This window comes from Mandrillus leucophaeus, unplaced genomic scaffold, assembly GCF_000951045.1.
Source record: "Mandrillus leucophaeus isolate KB7577 unplaced genomic scaffold, Mleu.le_1.0 Scaffold121, whole genome shotgun sequence".
Lineage (NCBI taxonomy): Eukaryota > Metazoa > Chordata > Mammalia > Primates > Cercopithecidae > Mandrillus > Mandrillus leucophaeus.
In genome coordinates, this window is record NW_012100432.1 from 6,863,313 (window position 1) to 6,887,532 (window position 24,220).

At 49.1% G+C, this 24,220-nt stretch overlaps 1 protein-coding gene across 1 annotated transcript in view; it reads left to right on the forward strand.

The window, feature by feature from the left end:
• Positions 1-24,220, forward strand: part of EEFSEC (eukaryotic elongation factor, selenocysteine-tRNA-specific) — a 173,534-nt gene that overhangs the window by 97,245 nt on the left and 52,069 nt on the right. The window contains exon 7 of the mRNA XM_011971312.1: positions 9,788-10,444. Coding sequence (XP_011826702.1) covers positions 9,788-10,444 — 657 coding nt within the window. The remainder of the gene's footprint in view (positions 1-9,787; positions 10,445-24,220) is intronic.

The window sequence follows — 24,220 nt, forward strand, 5'->3', positions numbered from 1 at the left end:
TCAATGCATCTCCCCTCTTCCCTCTCCTTCCTCAATGCATCTCCCCTCTTCCCTCCCTTTCCTCAGTGCATCTCCCCTCTTCCCCCACTTCCTCAATACATCGCCCCTCTTCCCTCCCCTTCCTCAATGCATCCCCCTTCCTTTCTTCCCTTCTCCTCCATGCATGTCCCCTTCCTAAAGAGTTGTGTGGGGTTCCGAATTGCGTCACTGAGCACCTGGCTCACATAGTGGCTGAGGTACATGCACTTTGCCACCCCTAGGAGTTGTGGGTGGAACACTAGATGTTGGAGAGACTCCAGAGACCCCCTTCTAGGAGGGGCTTGTTCCTGGTCATTTGAAACTGCCCACTAAGATAGCAATGGGTCAGCACGCCTTATCTATCAAACTGCAAAAATTTTAAAGCCTACAGCCTCAGGTGCTGGGGAGGGTGTGGAGAAGAGGTTATTTCTTGTACTGCTGGTGGAAGTGTAACCAGCCACTTTAGAGAAAAATCTATAAGACCTAGTAAAACCGAAACTGTGTCCCACAACACTACAGTTTCTCATCCAGATATCTATGCTAGAAAACCCCTATGTATATATACGATTTGATGCATAAAGAAATGACCACTGTGAAATCATTCTAGTAGTATAAATAGCAACTCACATGTCCATTAAGGGTATGGATAAATTACAGGTAGAGCTTTTATATAAAGAAATACTATACAACTGTCAAAAAAAGAATACCATATATATGTTATTGTATGTTTTTTGACAGCTGTATATATGTGTGTGTATATATATGCACATGTTATATACACATACATGTGTATGGTAGTATACATAGGTATATACACACAAATATGAATAGATGTCACCAATATATTGCTGCAGGAGGGAGGCAAGTAGTAAGTTAACCACAAACATGATGCCACTGTATACGCTAATAAGTCTATACAAGTTGAATGTCCCTTATCCAAAATGCTTGGGACCAGAAGTGTTTCGATTTCAGATTGTTTTGGATTTTGGAATATTAGCATGATATACTTAACAGGTTGAGCATCTGAAATCCAGAAATCTAAAATCCAAAGTGCTCCATTGAGCATTTTTTATTTTTATGACAGAGTCTTGCTCTGTCACCCAGGCAGGAGTGCAATGGCACAATATCGGGTCACTGCAACCTCCGCCTCCTGGGTTCAAGTGATTCTCCCACCCCAGCATCCCGAGTAGCTGGGATTACAGGCACCCACCATAATGCCCGGCTAATTTTTATACTTTTGTAGAGATGGGATTTCACCATGTTGGCCAGGCTGGTCTTGAACAGGTGACCTGAGGTTCCCTCTCGCAGCCCCAGAGGTGGTACTGGGGAGCTGGGATCTCAACCTGCAGGGGCGGCACTGCTCTGTCCTCATGCACAGCCCTAGGTTTGACTTCTTGTGTGTGAGATGTGATTAAATGCATTAGGCAGGGGAAAATGTCTTATCTTTACCCAGCCTAGGTGGAAGAAGAGGGAGAAATAAGAGCAGCCAAATTGAAACCTTATTAAACAAAATTGGTTAGGTCTGATGGAGCCAAACCTAGACTGATCTTTAAAAGCTTATTTCATTTTTCGCCTCCAGTCTGAACCTCTTTGAATTGAAGTAACTGATCCTGCTGTAAGCTTATTAGTGTCAAACCTTGTGTGTTTCTTTTCCTGTCCGATTTACAATGATGAAGTTGCAAGGTCCCAACCCTAGCCCTTGGCACAACCAGGAGCTTCCAGGCTCATTAGTGGAACAAAATGGATAATAGAGGTCCAATCTTATTATAGTTGGTACATTATTACAAAATCTCTGCACGTCGGAAAGGCTGCTAAGCACAAGTCTGTTACCTGCTTCACTCAAGCATCTGTTGATTCTGTAAAATGCTGGAGGGACGCCCCCCCAACACTGCTGTTCCTTTACAGTTTGTTGTGATGGTGTGGGCTGTCCATTTCTTACCTGACAGAAGGAGTGCCCATGTTAGTGACATCTCTGTGCTGAATTGTGTTTCATCTTGGACTTCTGTGGTGGAGTGAGTGTGTTTCTGTGGTGTGATGTAGTAAAAGAATATGTGCTTCAATGACAGGCAGATTGCACGCTTTGAATAAATGTCTTAACCTCTGGGGGCTTCAATTTCCTTGTCTGTAACGTGAGATCATCATTAGCCACTGTCATTAGAAGTGAATGGAATCAGGTGTGTAAAGATTTTCCCCATCATAGGTATCCAGCTCTTTCTCAGTCTTCTGTATCGGCCCTGTGGTAACATAATGCAGCTCGTGTGCATGTCAGGTAAATGCTTACTATTTCATGCAAGATGCTGTGGAGAACAGAGATGAGCACAGGATGACTCTACCTCAAACTGTTCCTGCTGGACGCTTTCGGTAGCCTCAGAAAGTGCATGGTAGAGGGAGACCAGATCATGCTGGGCACACTACCATGCAGAATCCTCAAAACACCAGAAAACTAAGTTGCAGACAGTCGAAAAGCCAGAAGGAGTATCGAGCTCATCGGGCCTGGGAGCAGTCAGAAGGGGGTGTTCATTTGTTCTCTCATCCACTTGATCAGCAAACTGGGCATATTGTGCTACCCAAAAACAGGAAACATGAAAGGCTGGGAGGGAGGGATGCAGCTGAGAGTTAGCTCTGAAAACTCCGTGGGCTGGTCCAGCAGGGAGAGGGCTGCTGCTGACCTTCCCCAGGGCAGCTGCCAGCCTGAGCTTCCAGTTGAGACAGCCTAGACTGAACCTGCCTCTGCCACACCTGAGTCTCAAGGCAGGACTCACTCTCCTGGGCTTTGCTTCCTCACCTGAGAAAGGGGGCTCATCTCACTTGCCCGTTGGCATTGATGTGGGAGTCATGGTGGTGGCGTGGAGTCCCCTGTCTTAAGTCTTCCCTCTCTGCTCCTTCCCCAGGAGCCATCTTTTTGGGCTCAGGCTGTGTGGGCTCTACACGGTCGATCACTCAGGAGCCACAGCTGCCTGCTGCCAGCACCCTGACTGGCTGAGCCCCGAGCCTGGCAGGGCAGGGTGTGGTTCTGCTCAACTGTCGGAGCCGAGGACGTGGAACATCAGGCCTGCCTTGCAGTCCCAGCGTTTATTGTCCGAAGTCTCAGCCTATTTGTTTTGTGACCTTGGAGACATCAAAAACCTCTGTTTCTTCATCCATAAAATTGAATGTCAAAATATTGACCCGCCTGTGGGGTTTTTTATGAAGAATAACTGACCCAGAGGATGGCAAAGCTTCTTTGTTAATCAGAAAGGACCAAACTGCTTAGCAAGCATGAACTTGAGTTTTAAAAAGTGTTTGCTTGTTTGATGTGTTCCTCCCTCCCTCCTTCCTCAGAAGTGCTTGGTGCTGGAGGGATGGGAAGGATGTGAGGGAGAGCCTCTGCAACCACCCATGCCCTCTGGGGAGCTGGGCTCAGGGAACAGGCCTCCTAGGGGCCACCCTGGTGGTATAGGGCAGCAGCGCCTCTCCCCATTCCGCCTCCCAGCCTTCTCTGCTGCCCTTCTCACTGCGTACCCTGCCTGGGACACTGGGGGCCCCTGGGCAGCAGGCCCCAGCCCTATCCTCCCATTTGGTAGACTCTTTACCCTTGGGGTTTTGTGGAGCCTCCAAGGGCCTGGCCAGCTCCAGGCCCACCCTGTTCCTGCAACTGTGGATGTGGAGCTCAGGCCCAGGAGGAGCTCCCCAAGAGAGGACCCATGTGGCTTGGCTCCTTTCAGTTACTCTTCCCACTTGCATTGAGGCCTCCCACATTCCAGGCATAGCGCTGGACACTGCAGATAGAAATGGAAAAAAACAAAGCAAAGCCTGGTGCTCATGGAGGTTCCATTCCAGTGCGGGAATGACAGCCAGTGAACAAAGGGATGTCAAGTGGTGGAAAGCTCTATGATGAAGAACCAAGTGGGCAAGGTGCTACAGAGTGGCAGGGATAGACCAGTGCCTATCTCTCGCTGGGTGACTGAGGAGGGGCTCTGATACAGTGGCATCCAAGCAGGGATGGGAAGGAAGTAAAGAAGAGAGGAACTGCAGGTGCAGAGGCCCTGAGGCGGGAGCATGCCTGGCACATTCAGGGAATGGGAAGCAAGGCCCACATGACTGAAGGGATGTGAACAGTGGGTCGGGGGTCACAGCAAATAAAGTCAGAGACATCATGGGGGCTGGGTTGTGTGGCCTTGTGAGTCCTGGAAAGGACTTCAGCTTTTACAGAGTGAGATGGGAGGCCAGTGGAGAGCCTGGAGGCAAACCCCAGGGTCACATCATCTGTGTTCTTCCAAGAACAGGAAGAACAGGCTACGGAGAACAGGCTCTTGGAAGAACAGGCTGCGGGGGAGAGGGCAACAGTCCAAGCCAGGTGAGGCTGGGACCAGGGCAGGCAGTGCAGGGACAGGAAGGGGTCAGGCACTGGACCTGCTTGGATGATAGAGCCGACCCTATCTCCCGATGGCTGGTTACGGCTACGAGAGGACAAGGAGAGTCTGGGTGGGTGGAAGCCCTGGCTTTTCCCCTCACATCGTAGCGTTGCCGTGGAGAAAGAGAAGACTGAAGGAGACTTTAGGTTCTGAGCGTAGTAAGCTGGGATGCCTATCAGCCATTCAAGGAGGCAGCTGGGTGTTAGTCTGTATGCTCCCAGCTCCCGTCTTCACCTCCCCTGAAACTCAGACATCTGTGTCTCTCCGGCAACCTCAGAGATAGCTCCCACTTGCAGAGCTCCCATCTCCCCTCCCCTGAAGCTGACTCCTCCCTGCTCCCACCTAGCATGAGGCAGATCCTCAAACTAGAAACCTGGGAGCTGTTCTTTACACATTAGCTGTTCTTTACACACCAGCTGTTTTCACACCAGTCTCTCCTCGTCCCCACATCTAGTCTGTCACCACCAAAATATGTCTTGAACTCTGAGTATCTTCCTTGCTAATTTCCATGTTTCCTTTCTTATTTCTCCACCTCCCCTGAATCTGTTCCCAAACTGTGTAGCTAGTTTGCATCTTTTAAAATCGCAAACTGGCAGTGTCATTCTTCTGCCATCCCCCGCGCCCCACCACTGGTGTCTTCCTGGTGCTTTGTCCCATGGCAATGGTGGCTGGCCCATGTCTCCAACCTGCTGTCTCCCTGGGCCACCCCACCCCAGCCAGCCCTGCCACCCGCAGTTCCATTGGGGGCCTGGTTCTTTCCCTGCCCAGGGCCTTAGGCCTGCTCTGCTCTTCCCTCTGCCTGGAATCCCTGTGGGTGGTTCGTTACCCATCTGCTCTTGGCCCCAATGTCACCTCCTCAGGGAAGTCCTCCCTGACTACCCACAATGAATTAGGTCTCCCAGTTGTTCGCTCTCATGGAACCTCGTCCTTTTTTCTCATAGTACCTCCCACAGTTTTGTAATTCCTCATGTATTCAGTGGTGATCTAATTAACATCTTTCTTCCTTAGCCGCCAGCAGACTTTATAGAACCCAACTGTCTAAAACTGTTTTGCTCATCCTGCTGGCATTCCAGGGCCTGGGCCTGGTACCTGAGAGAAGGTTGCTACCCACGTGTTGAGAGAATGTGTGTGTGCCACCTCAGCTGCGCTCTGTGGACATTAGCGAATGTTTGAGGAGTGAGTTATTCAGTAGATGGAGAGAGGCCCTCAAAGTTGGCTAGAAGATAAATGACTGAAAGGAAAGTCTGTTTTTCTCATTCTTAGGTTGGTAAAATTATCTACTTTTCTTTATCTCTGGTGTTCTAAATGGGTCTTCTGTTCTGAAGCATCCCTCAATGAGCGTGGGCTTGCTGACCACCCCGTGTGGCGATGCTGTCTGCATGCGCCTGTGAGAACCCACGGGAGTGCCACGCCGCCCTGTCCCCATCTTTATCTGCTTCACAATTTCCTGTCTAGGCCCTTAAAATCTTGATTTGCACAGTTATTTATCTTTGTGCTCTTCATGGTGCCCTGGTAAGGCATTCTTTATGATTTCAGTCCTGAGAACACAAGCCCTGTTGAAAAGAGAACATGCTTTGAATGCAGCCGGCTTGGCGTTCAGCTTGATAGGGAGGAGGAGCGGGAGGGGGCGTCAGGGCAGCATGAGGCCCCTGGCCGCCCTCTCTCACAGGAAGGCTCATAAACACAAGGATCTCGCTCAAGCCCCGGCAGGTCTGGAATCTCAGCTCGGTGCTTTGCCAGGTATGGTTTTGCCACAAGGGGCATTTCTCTTTCAGAACCTGATGCAGTCATTCTCTTCAGAGGGGCTGGGCATTTATCTAGACCTGTCACAACCAGGTTTCTCAGCAGTCCCTGTGCTGGGCACTGAGGATGCAGCATAGGGAGAGCACAGTCCTTGTTTTGGGATTTAGAAGGGAAGAGATACACATTTGATAGGCCAAAATTAAGAAATCTGGCAGTGCCAAATGTTGGAGCAGATGTGTATCAATGGGGTGTCTTGGGCCTTGTTGGTAGAAGTTGATTTATCTACCTAGCAAAGTTGAACACCCACTCACCCTGCAATCCAGCAGTTCAACTCCAGGAAGTGTGTCCTTGAGAAACCCTTGCACATGTGCCCATGCAGGATCCTTGTAACAGAAGAAATTCATTGCAGCATTTTCCAGCAAAGAACTGGAAACACCCCTAGTGCACATCAATAGGAGCCCAGGTTGTGCTAAATACACAGGGTGCAGCAGATGGCATCGGCAGCAAATGAGCTGCAGGTGCATGCACCGTGTGCACAAATTTTTAGTATCATAACTGGCACGATGCCTCATTCATACAGTTTAGAAACTTATACAACAAAGCAAATTACTGATTAGGAATGTGTACTACATATGTAGTGAGCCGCTACACAATCATACACACGTGTGTATAAAAAGAAAGGGTACTGTGCGCCAAATTCAAGGCAACGGCTCCCTCCCGCTGGTGCAAGTGGGAGAGCTGGGTGGGGAGGACCCCACAGGTAGATATGAGTTATCGATAATGTAGTTCAGGGGCAGAGGGGGCAGTGAGCTCATGCGTGTTAAGTATATGATTGAAATCTGTCGGCACACAGAGGAAGGGGCTGACCTGTAAAGTAGTGGTGACCAAACAGTGAGTCAGGTTCCGGTGGTCAGCTGTGTCTGGAGTTATCAGGGAAGCTCTTCTAGGAGGTCTGTGGGAGCAGGGGTTAGGGATGAATGGGAATTTGCCAGTGGAAGAAATCCCAGGGAGCAGCCACAGGGGCAAAGCACAGAGACATTCAGAAGCACAGCGTTTACAAGGAATCGTTCAAGAGTCCCTTGGCTACGGTTTCAGGGTTGGGGAGAATGTGGGGCCGAAAAGGCTGTGGAGTTGGGCTGTGTGGTGGAGGCTTCCTGGTGGCTGGGCTAAGGAGTGGGGGCTCAGCCCTGTGAGTGAGGCTTTTCAGCACATTGCCTTGTGGGGCGGTGACAGGGTTACCTGGAGACCCCCGCCCATCACAGGGAGTCCCCATAGAATTCCAGCTGACCAGAGGATCTTCCTGCTCATGGCAGAACCATGACAAGCTTTGAAAGCCATGAGGTAGACGATGGGAGCCCACATAGGAGCTGGTGACAAATAATTGCTTTATCAGAGAAATGTTTTAGAAAGCCGCACAGGCTGCTGCAGGCGCCTGGGAGGGAAGAGTTGTGACCTGGGCCCCACCTCACTGGGCAGACGACGCTTAGTGTAAGATGATACTCTCCAGTGACTCTGAGTAATGTTCCCAAAAATCTCATTCTCCCATTGCCTTTTCAGACCATTTCAGAGATGTTTTCTGTTTCTTTGTGATTGATCTTGGCTGTGGCTTTTGACACTGTGCGTCTCACTTTCTCTGCCCCCTGACCTCTGGTTAGGTAGTTAATGATCTTTAAACAAACACTTGAGTATTATGGCTCTCCAGGAAAGGTCCTGGGCTCATGGGCCATTAGCAACACACTCTCCCTTTATCCAGGGAGAAAATGAGTGTTCGCACACCCCGACTTGGTAGACAGGGATGCTTGCGACCTAAGTGTCAACATTCTCTTTAGTTTAACTATTTTTGATGGCAGGTTTTCTGAAATACGTTACATATTTCTCTGCTTCATTAAAAATCCATGAATACAGTTTCCTCTCATCTCAGAGAGAGTGGATCATAGGTAGGAATGTTCGTTCATTTCAGGAACTTTTATTGGAGACTTTTCTATGTCTGTTCCTGATTTACAAACTGTGAATGCAGGAATCTGCCCAGTATAGTAGTCAGTGATATTTTAGAAACAGAGATAAGATCAGGTTACTCCTTTGCCTAAACTCCTCCAGTGACTTCCGGGCCTTGCACTCTACTGTGGGGCCCAAGCCTTGACCTCTGTATTAGTCCATTTTCACGCTGCTGATAAAGACATACCCGAAACTAGGTAATTTATTTTAAGAAAAAAAGAGGTTTAATGGACTCACAGTTCCACGTGGCTGAGGAGGCTTCACAATCATGGTGGAAGGCAAAAGGCATGTCTTACATGGCACCAGGCAAGAGAGAGAATGAGAGCCAAGTTAAAGGGGTTTCCCCTTATAAAACCATCAGATCTAGTGAGACTCATTCACTACCAGTAAGGGGGAAAGCATCCCCACAATTCAATTATCTCCCACTAGGTCCCTCCCACAACACGTGGGAATTAAGAAAGCTACAATTCAAGATGAGATTTGGGTGGGGACACAGCCAAACCATATCAACCTCCCTCCCTGCTGTCACCCTCCCAACGCTTGCTGCAGCCCTCCTGCCTCTGTGTATTCCCAGACTCACCAAGCTACTGCCCTCTTAGGGCTTGCGCTTATCAGTTCCCCCATTTAGAGCTGTCTTTCTTTGGGTCTTCACACAGCCACCTGCTTCTTATGCTAAGGTCTTAGCTCAAACTCACTTCTGCGAGACCTTCACCCCACCCAGGCCTTCTCTATCACATCACCCTGCATTGTTTTCTTTACAGCATATGTTGTCTGTAAAATATATATATATAAAAATATATATTACATGCATGTAATTTATATATTAATTTTATATTGATATGAATTGAATTAATATATATAAATTTTCCTATATAGGTAATTTTGTTGTTGCTGTTGTTTCTAGATATTAAGCTCTTTGGAAACAAAGATCACTGTATTTCTTCCCCTAGAACAGTGCCTGGCACACAATAGGCACTCTGGGAATATGTGTTGAATGAAGAGAGTTCCTGCCCTAGGCTACCCACAGGCCAGCAGGCAGCAGATACACAATAGACAGTGACCGTGTAGCAGGCTGTGGGGTTCAGAAGGGCTGGGTTACCACTAAGGAGTCAGGGACAAGTTCTGCCACTGGGAGTTGGGGCAGGCTTTCCAGAGCAGTGGTGTTTGTCCTGGGCTTTAGAGGGCAGATGGGCACAACTTGGACGGCTAAGCAGCTGGAGAGGCCATTCTCGGGGGAGGAGGCAGGCAAACCTGGACAGAGGGCTGGAAAATGCTGGCGTGATTGATGGAAGGGGGGAACTTGGAGGGACTGGAGCCTGGATTGGAGCCGGGGTGAAGGGAACTAAGGTAGTCAGAGATTTGGCTGCTGTGAACCCTGCCTTCCTCCCAGAAGAACAGTGAGACTTGGAGAGTGGGGCCCTGGCCCTCCTTTGCTGGCGGCCCTCAGCCTTGTGCTTCCAGTGTGGTACCTGCTCTGATCCAGGAGAGTGTACCTGGACCCCAGACCCACCTTGGCTGGTCCTCATGGTGCCTGCAGGTGGTGGTAAGCACAGGATTCTCTAGCTGCAGCTCCCCTCTCCTCCCCACAGCCCCAAGGCTTGTTGGTTTCATGTGCTCTCTTGCTTGCTCCCCATCAGGTGGTGAAGAAGGTGAAGTCCATGCAGATGTTTCACATGCCCATCACTTCAGCCATGCAAGGAGACCGGCTGGGCATCTGCGTCACCCAGTTTGACCCCAAGCTGCTGGAGCGCGGGTTGGTGTGTGCCCCTGAGTCCCTGCATACTGTCCATGCGGCCCTCATCTCTGTGGAAAAGATACCATATTTCCGGGGGCCCCTGCAAACCAAGGCCAAGTTCCACATTACAGTGGGCCATGAAACAGTCATGGGCCGGTTGATGTTCTTCAGCCCTGCTCCAGATAACTTTGACCAGGAGCCTATACTGGACTCTTTCGACTTCTCTCAAGAATACCTGTTCCAGGAGCAGTACCTATCCAAGGATTTGGCACCAGCAGTGACAAACAATGATGAGGCCGACAAGAAGGCCGGCCAGGCCACAGAGAGCCATTGTCCTCGGCAGCAGTGGGCCCTGGTGGAGTTTGAGAAGCCCGTCACCTGCCCTCGGCTGTGCCTGGTAATTGGCTCCAGGCTAGATGCGGACATTCACACCAACACGTGCCGGCTAGCCTTCCATGGCATCCTGCTCCATGGGCTGGAGGACAGGAACTATGCTGACAGCTTCCTGCCCAGGCTGAAGGTGTACAAGCTGAAGCACAAGCATGGCCTCGTGGAGCGGGTGAGCATGCCTTTGCTTGGCCCCACACCCCTTTCCTTCTTGCTCGGGCAGCCGGGATCCATGGCCTGACATCTGTGATTAGAGCCAGAAAGGCCCTCAGAGACCTTCTGGTGCCAACCTCTAGTTTCTGGACAAGGCATCTGACGCCCAGAATGGTCAAGTGGCCACAGTTCTCTCAGCTGGTCAGTCACAGAGCCAGTGCCAGCACCTAGGCAGGGGGACCTCCACTGTACCCAACCCCACCTGGTTCTCCCACCCCTGCTTATTTATGTGATAGATGTGGCCCCCATGGGTCTGAGCAAGTCTGGGCTCCCCCACAGCCAGTGTCAGATGGCAGCAGTTAGCACTGGCCTCCCTGGCCTGCTGCCCTGACCAGGCCCCACTCTCTTGCCCTTGGTGGGCACTGTACCTCCATCCGGCTGGGCTCTGCCCACATGCCCCTACAAGCTGTTCATGTCCAGGGGGAAACACTGCCCATCAGTGGTGCCAGGCCAGGTCTTTCCTCACCTGTGGACTGAGGGGAAGGGGCTAATGGTGGCCAGGTCTTTCCTCACCTGTGGACTGAGGGGAAGGGGCTAAGGATGCCAGAGAGCAAAAGGAAGGAAGGTACAGGAAGCTGACACAGTGGGAGGTCCAGCCCTGGCTACCTAGGGTGCCTGAAGTTCACCATCGCTGGATGCAGGCTTTAGGTATGTAAGTGAGCCAGTCTAGTTGAGGTAGGATGAGGCCCTGGCTGTGCCTTGCTGGGTGGTCCTTGGCCTTGTGCTTTCAGGGTGGTGCCTGCTCTGTCCCAGGAGACTCAGACTGGGCCCCAGGCCTCCCTTGGCTGGTCCTGTGGTGCATCAGCACCTGGGCCCGGTGCTGGGTGGGATGGGCCTGCCACTAGGGTGGACAGAACATGGTGGTCTCCCCCAAAGTGGTGGAATCACCTCCTCCCATGGGGCATCCATCCCCAGCAGCTGTCTACACAGCACTGAGTGGGAATCCATGCCCGTCGGGCCTTGAAGGCGGGATGGATGGACAGCCAAACCTCACCGTCTCTTTTGGCTGGCTCCCTGGCTGTGGGCCCGAGCGGATCAGCAGTAGCTGTACTGGGACATGACTGAGTTTTGACTGGCTCGAAGAGCACAGAGTGCTGGCAACCCCACTGTCGGGGGCTCAGGCTCCTAGCAGGAGCCTCAGGGTCTGCCCTGAGACTTTCAGCAAGCACCTCAGTTCCTCACAGGAACCTAATGAGGTCCCCCAGGCTTAGTGCAGGTGCCAGCACAAATGTGGCCCATCCACAGTGTCACATGTGGTGGGCTTCCATCGCCCACCCTCCACTCCAGGTCTCCGTCCACGGTTTTTCTCCTCTGGGAGAAAAATCCATGGGTTTTCTCGTCTGGGATTCTGTCACTGCAGCCCCTTCCCCTCCCTTTCTCCTTTTCTTAGGTTCTTCTTGGGTACTCCACCCTGGCCCTCTTCTTTTCCTGTCCCTGTACCTAGACCTGCCCTGAAGTAGGGGATTGAGGAGCAACCCCTTCCTCTCCCTTCCCCAGACCCAGAGCTTGGACCCTTAGCTCTGTGGGGCCGCTGGGGCCTGCTCAGGGCTCCATCAGCCTTAGGCCAGCCCTGAGATGCTGATTGAAGATGAAGGTGATAAAGTGTGTGTCACTCGTTTGTCTAGCCTGATTTATTAGCAGTGTTTGGAGTATAATTATTCTATAGTAAAATATCTATGAGAGAGTAATATCCCAATTGGTGTGGCTCCTGGGTCTAATTGCTCCCACTCAGGCCTGTCAACAGCGGTGCAGCAGTCACTTCCTTTGAGAACTGGGAGGGAGAGTCTGTGAGGAGCAAGTAAACATATGGCCACAGTGACTCATGCCTCCTGAAGGGCTGAGGGAGGGGCCAGGAGACATGCTGACCTATGTCCTGCCCCCAACCTGGGGCATCCCTGGGACCACCAGCATTTTCCTGCTCAGTCCAGGGAGCCTGGAAGTGGAAGCACAAGAACTGCAGGCAGTCCACAGAAGCTGAGTCCAAATCCCACAAAGACAACCCTGAGCAGAGACAGGCTTCCTCCAACTAGGGACAGCTGTACCAGGTGACTGTGGATATGTGCAGAGGTGAGATCCTGTGAGCCCAGGGCTTTGGTCAGGGAAGAGGGGCTTCCTAAGGCTCCACAACAGAGGAAAGGGCACGGGTGACCAGGCTAGGAGCAGCTCCCTCAACTCGCACCCCCCTGAGGCTCTAGCTGATTGGGCACCTGCCTTAATGCTAGGAGCTGGCTGTAGGCTGGGACTTCTGTGCCACATGTTCTCCTCTGGGCCCCAGGGCAGGAATGAGCCTGCCTCCCACCTCCCTCCACCCTGTCACCACTCTATTGATTAAGCATATACTATGCGCCTTTACTAGCTACATACTTTATTTTGAAACCTTTTAATAACCCTAAGGAAGAGGTCATTATTTTTCCTATGTTCATTTTTTCCCAATTAAATCAATTAAATTGTGTGCAAATATTTAGGAAAAGTAATATGTGCACATGGTAAAAAATTTCTAACAAGGCAATAATTATTCAGTGTAAGGAAGTTTTCTTCCTGCAAACCCAGGTCCCCTCCCCAAAGGCAGCCAGACTGGAAACCAGCCTGAGAAATGTGAAGTGACCTGCCCAAGGTCACAGGGTAGTAAAGCTGGAGTTTGAATTCAGGACTAGCTGGTCTCTGAGTCATGAAAGTTTCACTTTGTCAGACAGATTCTTGCCCAGTGTGTCAAAAGAGTCTGCGTTCTCTTGAAAAGCTGGAATCTCCTCGATGGGAGACTTTCCTTCCTGGTGAGGTTGAACTTGGAGATCACATAGAGTAGGCTCAAGCCCTTGCTGCACCACAAAACAGCTGTACACCTTGGGCAGCCTTTTAATCTCAATCGCTCATTCCTTCGAAGGATGGTCTTGACCTCATCAGGTTGTTTTGAAAGAGCCATCATAGCTTGTGGCTTCATATGTAAGAGCCGACTCTCATCAGGTGAAGCAAGAAGGTAGTGTTGCTAGTGCAGCTCATGAGTGATCGGCTGGGCTTGTTCCAAAGGGGCAGCCCTGTTTGCTTTGAGTAGGCCCTAGATCACCCAGAGATTTTCAGATCATCTTGCTTGACCAGGGGCTCAGCCATCTGACAGACTGGTCCAATGTGCAGGCCTGGGCTTTACTCCCAGCCTTACCACCTGCTAGTGTGAAAAGTTGGGCAGGCTGTGAGACTTCCATGTTAAGTGGGAATTTTCACAGTGCTGCACCAGGGTTAGATGAAGGTGAGATGGGGGATTGCACATAAGGTTCTCACATCAGTGCTTGTCTCCTACTGCATCCTTATTGTTTTATCATTATTCATGTTTAAGCTCTTAGAGTCAAAATAATAATGCCTGGAGCGTGGGTCCACTCTTTTCCCTGGGACTCCATTATTTCTCTTTGAAGCACAGGAGCCAATCCCCCTGGTCCCTATCAGGAGCCACCCAGTGTTGGTTGAAGAGGAGGGGTAAGAGTCAGGCAGGCTCATGGGTGTGGTTATCCAGTGCAGGGGCCAGAGAAGTGCCCTGTGCTCTTCTTTCCCCACCGTGCTTGGCTAACTAAAAATTCCTGGGCACATCACAGCTACCAGTCAGCTTCCTGGTCATGTCTCTATTCAGAGAAGTTTCTGGGAGATCAGAGAATCTTGAAAAGGTAAAATCTAGTCTCTTGGGCAGAATCTCCACCACCATGGTGAGCCAGCACCCAGCCTTTGCTCTGTGATTCGAGGCAAGGCCAGCACATTACTCCTCAAGCACAGTTAGCCTTCTTAGAACCTGGGCTTGGGCCTCTGAGCTGTCTCAGTTCATCACGAAGGGAGACCCTGGCACTATACCTATGTGCTGAGTGAGCACTTTCCACTGGGGAGGCTTAAGGCATATAGGCCTTCTGAGCCCATTTCCCTTAAAGGCATCCTTCATTCATATATTCAGATGTTTACTGAGTTCCTTTGTTTGTGCCAGGCACTGGGCATACAACAAGATAGACAAAGTTCTTGTCTTCGTAGGGGAGGTTGGTAGTGAACAGTAAATTAGACACTTTGTAATATGGTCTAGAAAGAAAATAACAGCATGATGTAAATATGTGATGCTGAGGACAGTTATTGGAAAACAGAAGATGCTAATTTCCAAGCCTCTCCAGACTGTGTTTTTATTTCCTGTGCTCTTTATCACTGGCTCACACTGGAAGGTAGTCAGGTACCCTACCAGTTGTGGCTTAACTCATTAATATTACATAGAGCAAACTAGGGCCCATGGGCCAAACCTAAGCAACTGCTCTTGCCCCAAATCTAATAATCTTAAACAAGCTTATTTTCTCTGGATTCTTCTTTCAGCTGCTTCGATCAAACACAATTTAATTAACTTACCATTGGTAAATGGCTTTCCTTGCTTGGCTGACAAATGAGCCACCCGGAAACCTACTTTGGTTGCAGCCTCATTCTCATTTTTTATTGTTTTGCGCATCTGCTATGATGAAATATACTGTTTTAAGTTTTCTCTTTTTTGACGTTGTTTTTCTGTGAGTTGGGAATATTGTGATGTCAGTGTATCTCGTATTCTGTTAACACAACTAATAACAAACACAGTACTTTGCCATGTAATTTGATAAAATAATAATCCATACCCACTGAGCCTTAAAAGTGTGACATTTGAAGTCCACTTTTCTTGTTTTCATGTGACGGATACGCACCAGTAATAAAACAATAAATAAATAAAATGTGTCACTGGGAGAGGTACTGCAAGTTATAACTATGTTACCACCATCTGTAGTTTACTGAGCACCTCATCAGGTCTCAGACCCAAGTACTCAACTCTGCCACTGTGACACAAAGGCAGCCATAGACAATATGTAAACAAATGGGCATGACTGTGTTCCCATAAAACCTTTTGTTGTGAACATTGGAATTGAAATTTTATATAGTTTTCACATGTAACAAAATAATATTCTTTTGATATTCTCCAACCCATTAGAAAATATAAAAACCCTTTTTAGCTCACAGGCCATACAAAAACTTCGCAGGAAAAATTTGACCCTTTGGCTACAGTTGTCCAGCCCCTGATATAAATGGTTAATAGGGCTCTTGAAATAGAATGAGCATCCTGCAAGGAAAATCCTAATAATTATCTGCAGCTGAAAGTATTAAACTCTCTCAGCGTCCTTAGGAATTAGGCTTTTTCTTGGGCACCCGCTGCCTCTGGTGCTAACACTGGGATGCATATACTACTTTATGTGCTGTGTTTTTTATTCTTGGATACATTTGATTTTTTCACATAAGTCCACATGTACTTCTATAAGAGTGTGACTTGTAATAAAGGGTTAATGAAGAAAAAAAGAAGAAGAGGAGGGAGCTTAGATTGGTAGAGACATCCAGAGGTCTCACCTGAGTGGGAGAAGAAAAGACGTGAAAGTGTTCTAAATGGCTAATCTTACTGGGGAGAGGGTTTAGGAAAGACTACTAGAACATATGGTGTTAAGGAAAATAGCTGGTATCCTGTTTCAAAGTAAAAATATAGAAATATGTGCAAGATTTTGAGTACAGAGAAAGGGAAAGAAACTGTAAGAATGCAATGACAATGTAATAGCACTTTCACATTCACGGAGGAGAAACTGGAATGAATTTGATTAAACCAATAAAAATAAGGAAAAAAGAACAATGTTAATAAATAATAATAATAACAGAAGGAACAACATTAAGTATTAGTCATTACACTAAATGTGAATGGCCAAATTCTATTTAAATGCTGAGGCTGAGAGATTGGGTTAAAGTGCAAAATCTAGTTATATGCTGTTTATAAGAAATATACTTAAAGTGGAAAACAAAGGTTAAGAATAAGAAGATGGGCAAAAAGTAAGTATGAATGGTAGTATTAAATTCAGACAAGGTGAAATTTAAGACTAAAAATACTGACAAAGGTAAAGAAGGACATCATTTAACGACAAAAGGCTCAGTTACAAGCGTGTACACACCAAACATAAAAACAAAACAGTGGAAACCTAAGGACAGCTTGATAAAAAATAGAATTATAATGATAGGTGGCACTTCAGAGTCCATATTTTAAAATCAGGCCTACTAGACATAACGACAAAGAGGCAGAATATAATCAATAAGCTTGATTTTTAGATAAATGTAAACTCTTACACTTCTTGAATAGAGTATACACTTTTTTTTCTATGCCTATGGAACATTTACAAAAACTGAATATTCAGCAGTTGACATTAAACAAATATTTGTAGAACATCTACTGTGTGTTGTCTTAAGGGCTAGGGATGTAACAGTGAATGAAAAAAGACAAAAATCTCTGCCCACATGGAACTTAGATTGTAGTTGTATTTGTGGCCACAGAGAAAAAAACCCTAATAGATTTTAAAAAGTAAAATCATGAACCACTAAAATTAGAAATGAAGCAGTTGTATGTAGATATAGGCAGATATGGAGAGAGAGAGAGATACAAGGTGTGCGTATGCCTGTGTGTGTGTTCATTCTTTCACATATTCTGGGCTTGGGAATTAACAAGCAGTAAATGGCTCCTCATTTGGTTAAGGCTGTTTCTCATACTATCATAGAATGTTGAGTCTCTTAGTAATAACATTTTTCTCTTTTTCAGTGTTCTTTCAATCTTTTGATTACTTTGCAGAGAAAGCTTTAGATTTGTTCAAAGGTATCTTGAACACTCCTCTATTACATCTAACCTGCTTTTTAACAAATAGAAAACAAGGCCAAGATTCCAGAGCCTTATAGTAGCAATAGTATGTAACTAGGATTATTCTTTGGGGTTTTTTTTTTTTTGTATTGTATGTACTTTTACCACTAGCTTCCTCTGTTTATGGCTAGTGACTCTTTTCTTTAGGGTACTATATAAAGTCTCCTTTCTAGGCAGATGTAAAGAAAAATATTAGGTAAATAGTAGGTCAGGTATGCAAAGATCTAGCAAAAATGATGTGGGGTGAAGGATGTATAAAAGCTGAGGCTGGAACCACTGGGCCATGTCCCCAGGAGGTCACTTGCATCTCAGCCACATGCAGATTCAGACCAGCTGCTCCTCCTCTGGTGATCCAAAGCCTCATAGAAAACTGGGTCTTTCTAGTCAAGGACAGAGACTCATGCCTGCATCAGAGGAATATGCAAAGGGCTAGGAGAGGAAACAAGGAACTCTGCCAAGGTGGGAGGAAGTAGGCTGGTGAGGGAAAAGCACAAAGTGGTGACCTTTTAAGTGTATCTTGTAAGACTGCAAGGTTCACTGCTCAGACACTAGGGACCATGGGGGGAAACAGGAAGGTGGAGGAGGGGCATTCCAGGTCCAGGGACTGCTTCTGTAAAGCATAGAGGCCAAGCAATGCCTGGCCCTGGGCATCTGGGAGGGCAGGAGCAAGGAGCTTAAAGAGACAGGCAGGACCAGCCATCGAAGCTAGGCCCTTCACCCTGCAGGGGGAGTGATGCAGTTTGGGGGCTATGGGGGGTGTTCTAGGTCACCTGTGCTAGAGAAATCCTTGGAGCAGGGCCAGCCCGGGCAGCCTGGAAAGGGGAGGCTCAGCCTCTCTCACCTACCCTTCTGTATCCTAGTCTCGCCCTGAGACTCTGGGCACCTGGTCTGTCTGGAGCCGCAGAGCTCAATGGTCTGGCAGCCACTCACCCTATGGAGCCAGGCTTCTCCACTAGCAACAATCACAACTTCTAAGGACTGTGTGAACATGAAGGAGGTGGGGCAGGTGAGGGTCTGGTGCTTAGGACAGTGAGTGCTCTGCAATACCTGCTGGCTTCCACAGCAGACTTCTCACTGTTACCACGCCCCAGGATGCCCTCCTCACCTCCCCAAGGTACCACCTTCTCAGGGGTCTCACCACAGCCCTCCCTACACCTGGCAGCGTACACAGCTCCACCCCAGTAATTTTCTGCAAAACAAATGGGGTCCTGCCAGCTCTTACTCAGAAATCTGTTTTAGGTCTACACCACCTGCAGGACAAAGACAATACCCAACCTTAGCATGTTAGCTGGCTGGCAGTTGGGTCCCAGGGCATGGCAGGTATATGTGCTATATGTAACATGCTGAGTACTCCACCTGGCACGGAATGGGTCCTGAGTAAACAGTGGGTATTATCGGTACTATTTATTTGGCCTTTCCTCTGGAAATGCAGATGCCTAGGTTCCCAGCTAGGGTGATAGCAGACGCTGTCCCCCTCCCACAGCGGTGGGGTAAGGCCAGGTGTGCCAGCCATCCTGGGTCTGGCACCCACTGGCGCCGGTCAGGGAAGGCCTTAGGGCTGGGCCACAGGAGCTGGCAGCATCGGCCCAACCAAGTGTAAACACGCAGATGCCATCAGGAGCACTCGCCAGCTTTGAAGTCTGAAGCGGCGCTGCCTCCTGGCTCCTGGCTCTGCCCCACTCCACTGCCGACGGCTTGTTAAATGTGCCCAGGGCACCAGGGAGCGTGCTGGCCTGGGGTGCAGGCTGGCTTATGACCTGCCTCTGGCACAACTTGGGCCCATCATTCTGAGCAGGGATGGTCTGGCAGGCTTGGTGGACCCTAGCGGATCAGCTGCAGGGCCCCTTGCCCTTGCCAGAAGCCATGCTGTGGTCTAGCTGGCCACTCAACCTGTTCTGTTGGCCCTCAGCCCCCTGAGGTTGGCCCTCAACCCCCTGGGTCCCTGCCAGAGGGTTGAAGGCCACATTGGCTCCCAGCCTACTTGAGAAAACAGAGGTTCCCCTGAAACAGAGGTTGAGAAGCTCTTTTCCCAGGGAGATGATCAAATGGCTGCCCTCGTATTCTGGTCCCAACCCAAATCCTCAGCCTTTCTTCTGACTTCCAGTGTCAGAGTGTGATAACTAAGCATCGTGCTTGTCTGCTGGAGTGCTTGTTCACCTCCCCTTGAAAATTGCTTTTTTGCCCATATAGAGACACAGGAGCAGGACAACTTGACATGCTGGAAAGAGCCAGTTCTAGAAACTGATGGACTGAGCTGGGCACAAGCTCAGTGTGGCTGTGGGCAACTCTCTCTCCCCCAGAACCTGTTTCTTCTTTAAGAGCTGGTCAGGCATTGATGAGACCTGGGCTACTTTAGGGCCTCTGCTCTTCCCAACACACCAGACCATGGCCTGCACTGAGGAGGAGGCACTATCCGTGGGGAAAGTTTTCTGATGATACTGGAATAACACCATCATCCTAGGGCCCCTTCCAGAATTTGTCAGTCCTGGTGGCTTTCAAGTGGCTTAGAAGAGTTAACACTTCATTTTTAAGGGACTCATCCATAATCAGGCAGCCTCTGAGTTCTTCCCCTTCCTCATTGGATCCAAGGACTGCTGGCTTCTGTCTTCCGAGAGGACTTTGCTGATGGGGCGGGTAAGAGGGAGAGAAGCAGAGAGCTGTCGGCAGCTCCAAGCATGTGGTTGGTGTTGAGTACATGTTCTGTTCTTCTGGCTTCTCGGGCAGATTAGATAACTGGATCTTGTGATTTCTGTGCATCTGAGATCTCCTGCACCAAATGCTGTTTATTCTTCAGCTTGTCCCACAATTTGACATCCACTAATTGAGATTCTTTCCTCTGGGTCATCATTCTCTGTCAAGTCTTAGGTGTTATCATCAACATCAACACCCCGATCCTAACAATAGCCTTTTTCAAGGAAGAAACTGAGTTTCAGAGAAATCCCTTGCTCAAGGTCGTAGAGCTGTAAGAGGCAGAGTCAGAAGTCAGGCCTCCCAAGCCATTCCTGTCCTGCGCACGTGGTTCTCCTCACTGCATACCTGGAGTCGGCACAGGCCTCCATTTCATGGCAGGTTTTCCTGCCTTCCTTCATATCACTTCTACAATTTGAATTAGAATGGTCACTTCACAGGTTGGGCAATTCCCAATCCTCATCATGGGAGCCAAGCCCTGAAAGAGAAAGACACACACATGTAATGACATAATTATGTGCACCGGCAGCCAAGTCCCTGCTCAAAGGCCAGGGACAATGGGGACTCACCTGGCGTGTAAGCAAACACCTGGACTTCCATGTGCACAGTGACTGCTCCTTAGGAGCTCAGTCCCTCCAGTGACTGAAGGCTAATAAATAGAGCAAATTATTCATGCAGACACTGAGAATCCCCACTTAGCGCCATTGTTGTAACTGTGCTGACCTGGATTCAGCATTGTTCCCTAGAAGCAAGGCCTACTGAGCAGATCCCACATGCATTGCCTTTGGTTTGATGTCACAATGATTGATTTCAAAATGAAAACCCTCCAACTGTTCTCTGAAGGTCTTTCCTTATTGGATGTGCTTGTGTCTGATCTCTGAGGTCTCTCTCCTTTAGCTGGAAGAGTCTATAATTTGGTGAAGAACCCAACCATAACACACGCATGCACACACCTTCTAGTGATGGACAGGACAGACCAAAGCCATGTTCCCCCGTCCTCACCTCCTGACCCCCAGGACAGATCATGACCCCTGGTCTTCCTGAAGTTCTCCAGAGATGTAGGCCTCACAGCATCCTGTAGGAAGGGCTGTCTCCCTCTTTCTAGCCAGACTTCCTTCTGATTAAATGAGGTTTCATGCAGCTGACAATCACTGAGTCCTCGCCCCCAGTACACACAGTGGTAGTTTCTGGAGGTATAGGTTTTGGAGATGCAAAAATGTGGTCAGCCCAGCTTCTGCCTTCCAGGACTGCCTTCCTCCCCTCCCCACATCCAGCTGGTGAGGCTGGTATAGATAAGCCACTGCTGTGCTGAGAGACAGGCTCACAGGCTTCTCTGTAGCCAATTCCCAGTGCAACCCTCTGTCCGATTCTGAGGCCAGCAGTCTCTTGGAGGGGGCCTTCCATTAGTCAGCGATGTCTTCTCAGATCTGCAGGTGGCGGCCGTTGAGTCTAGGCCCTACATCTGCTGCCCCTGTAGTTCTGTGTGGTGTGTCTGAGGGAGTCCTAAGGGAGGGAGAGTACTCTGCCCAGGGATGGGACAGGCAGAGGCCAGACCAAAAACAACTGTTTACAAGTACTCCCCTGCACCCATTTAAACCTCCAGCAACTCTGTTTCCCCATATTATAGATGAAGATGCCCGCACCCACAGAGGTTAGGCCTCTGGCCAGAGTCCCTAGGCACCCAGACTTGGGATTTGAATGCAGGTGGTCTGGCTCCAGAGTCCAGGTTCTAACCTGTGGTGCTAGCAGTGCCGTGCCTTTTCTCTTCTTCTGTTGTCTCCAGTGTGCCCATTTTTTTTCCAGTTATGGAGACCTGTAGGGTAGATCCTCACTTAACATTGTCACTAGCTTCTTGGAAACCATGAGTTTAAGGGAAAGGATGTATAACAAAACCAGTTTATTTTTTTCATTAATGTTATAACAAAATGACTTTGATATATATTCAAATAACTTGGAATAAAGCAACATTATTTAAGGGCCTGCTGTGCATTATTTTGTTTAAAGTAACAGTTTCTAAGAACTTTCGATGACATGAAGTAAGGACTTGCTTTACTGGAAATTGACTATTTGGATTTCATGGGAAGGGCAGTTTGCCTCTTGGCCCCTATAACCATAGGTGGGGAAAGTTTAGCCTTCCTTCAACAGCAGTGTAGTCCTTCTCAGTGCGGCAGGGGCTGACTGGGCTGGAACATCTTCTTGTGACAGTGACGTGTTTGGGCCCTACTATAAGTGCTGCATCTTGAGGGCCAGGATCTGCCCTCTTTCCCTCCTCTCCTCCTCCCTTCCAAATAACCTGGGAGGGGCTGGGGTCCCTGAACTTAGGGATTGTCTTCTGCAGTGACTTGGGGTTTCCCACAGCTGGGACTGGCAGGGATGGGGCTGCCCAGTGTCCCTGGGCCAGATTTCTAGGCCCATTTGTGTCCAGCCAGTCATGGCATGGCTCTGGTGAGCCAAAGGATGGAGAAAGTCGTCTGGGCCCATTTGCTGCTGTGGCATCTCCCGGCAGACAGAGCCTAGCCCTTCCTGTGGCAGGAAAAGCACCAGCCTCTGGATCTAGATAGTCTGAGGTGGAATGGGGCATTGCCACACTCACTACCTGCATGACTTTGAGCAAATCATTTCACTTTACTGAGCCTCCTGTTCCTGTCAGGGCTTTCCTAAAGATTAAATAATGATATGGGGGCACCTCACCCATGACATGGCTGACTTTTCTCTGCTTCCCCAGCCTCCCCTCCCCTGGGGCGGCCATGCCCAGAGTGCCAGTGTTCTCTGTGGGACCGACACAAATGCAAAGATCCACCCAGCTGCTGTGAAATGACAGTGTGGGGCCACTAGCAGGCAGTCTTGCCAGCACTCTCGAGACCACACGGGGTTCCTGACTGTGCAGACGTCCAGCTCCTGCCCTCACAGTGCCTCCCCCAACAAATGGAATTGCAGACACAGAAGTTTGCAGGAGAGTATGCTTCACCCACTCAGCACTATTGTGTCTTCTAGCCAAGCCATAAAACAAGAGAGCAGGAGCGACAGAGACACTCCCTTTGAACTTGAAATCCTTTCTAAACTGCCACTCCAGCCCCAGAGGCCCTCCTCAGAAGGTCACAAAAAGCCCACTCACTCCTTACCTTATCCCGGATGCTTAAAACAATATTGTGGGAATGTAGGTCAGTGAACCGAGCTGCACCACACACCAGCAGGATTCCGGGGGCCAACCAGCCTGTGCACTGGCCCACTAGGTCAGATGAGAACATAAACAAGGAACGCCGGGAGCCCTCAGCTTCCCGTGGCCCTAGTCTTTTGTTTATGTAGCACTTAAACTAACTTTGGGGTCGTCTCTGTCTGGCATGAAAGCCCTGGAGCTTTTTGAAGTTCCCTGAAGTTAATAAAATTAGTCTGCCTCATTGCAAGACCCTGGCTTGGGGAAAGATGGATCCTCTGCTGTCTTTGTGGCATTTAGCTTTTTAAAGTTAATATTTTATAACCAAAAGAAAGGAGGGGGCAGGGGAGAAGATGTAGTAAACGTCTTCTGGAAGGCTAATAGGTAGCATGCCTGCCATCCCAGGCTCTGATTACCCTGGAGCCAGGCCTCTAGGCCCACTGGGAGGCTGAGCAGTGGGCCTGCTGTGTTTAGCATGAGGGAACTAGCACTGGGGACTGTCACTGTGCCAGCACAGTGATCTGTCACTGTGTTCTCCCAGGTAGACAGGAGGAAACTAGCCCAGGCTGGGCTATTGGCTCACTCTCAGATGAATCGTGTCTCCCAGGGACATATCCTTGGGATAGCCACTTGAGTAATGTATTTCTACCCCCCGGCGTCTTCTTCTTGATGTCATGCATGGGACTAGTGCAGTTGGCCTCCTCACACTCAGTGAGCGCCCATTCACCAAGCCTGTGGTGGGTCGGGGCCACGTGAGGTACATGGAACCCTTTCCTTGCAGAACTCTCAGTCTGAGGAGGGAGACAGACAGGTCAGCTGTCAGGGATAAGACATAGTTGCCAGGCTCTCAGAACAGAGGGGTCTTGGCCTCAGTCCTGGGGGCCAAGGGGAGAGGCGGTGCCTGCAATGTCGGGGAAGCTGTCTGAAGGAGGAAATGCCCAAGGTGGGCCTTAGGTGGGAGTAGAGTCCCCAGTGGACAAGCTGGGACTAGCATTACAGGAGCGCCACACAGGCAGGGAGGGAGGCATAACAGAGGGATATGAGGACCAGGGGGTGATAAATATGTCCATTAGCTTGATCATGATGATGGTTTCACAGGCATGTATATGTATACACAAATTTAGACTTATCCAATTATTTACTTTTAATATGTTCATGTTATTGTATATCAGTTAAAGCTGAATGAAGCTGTTAAA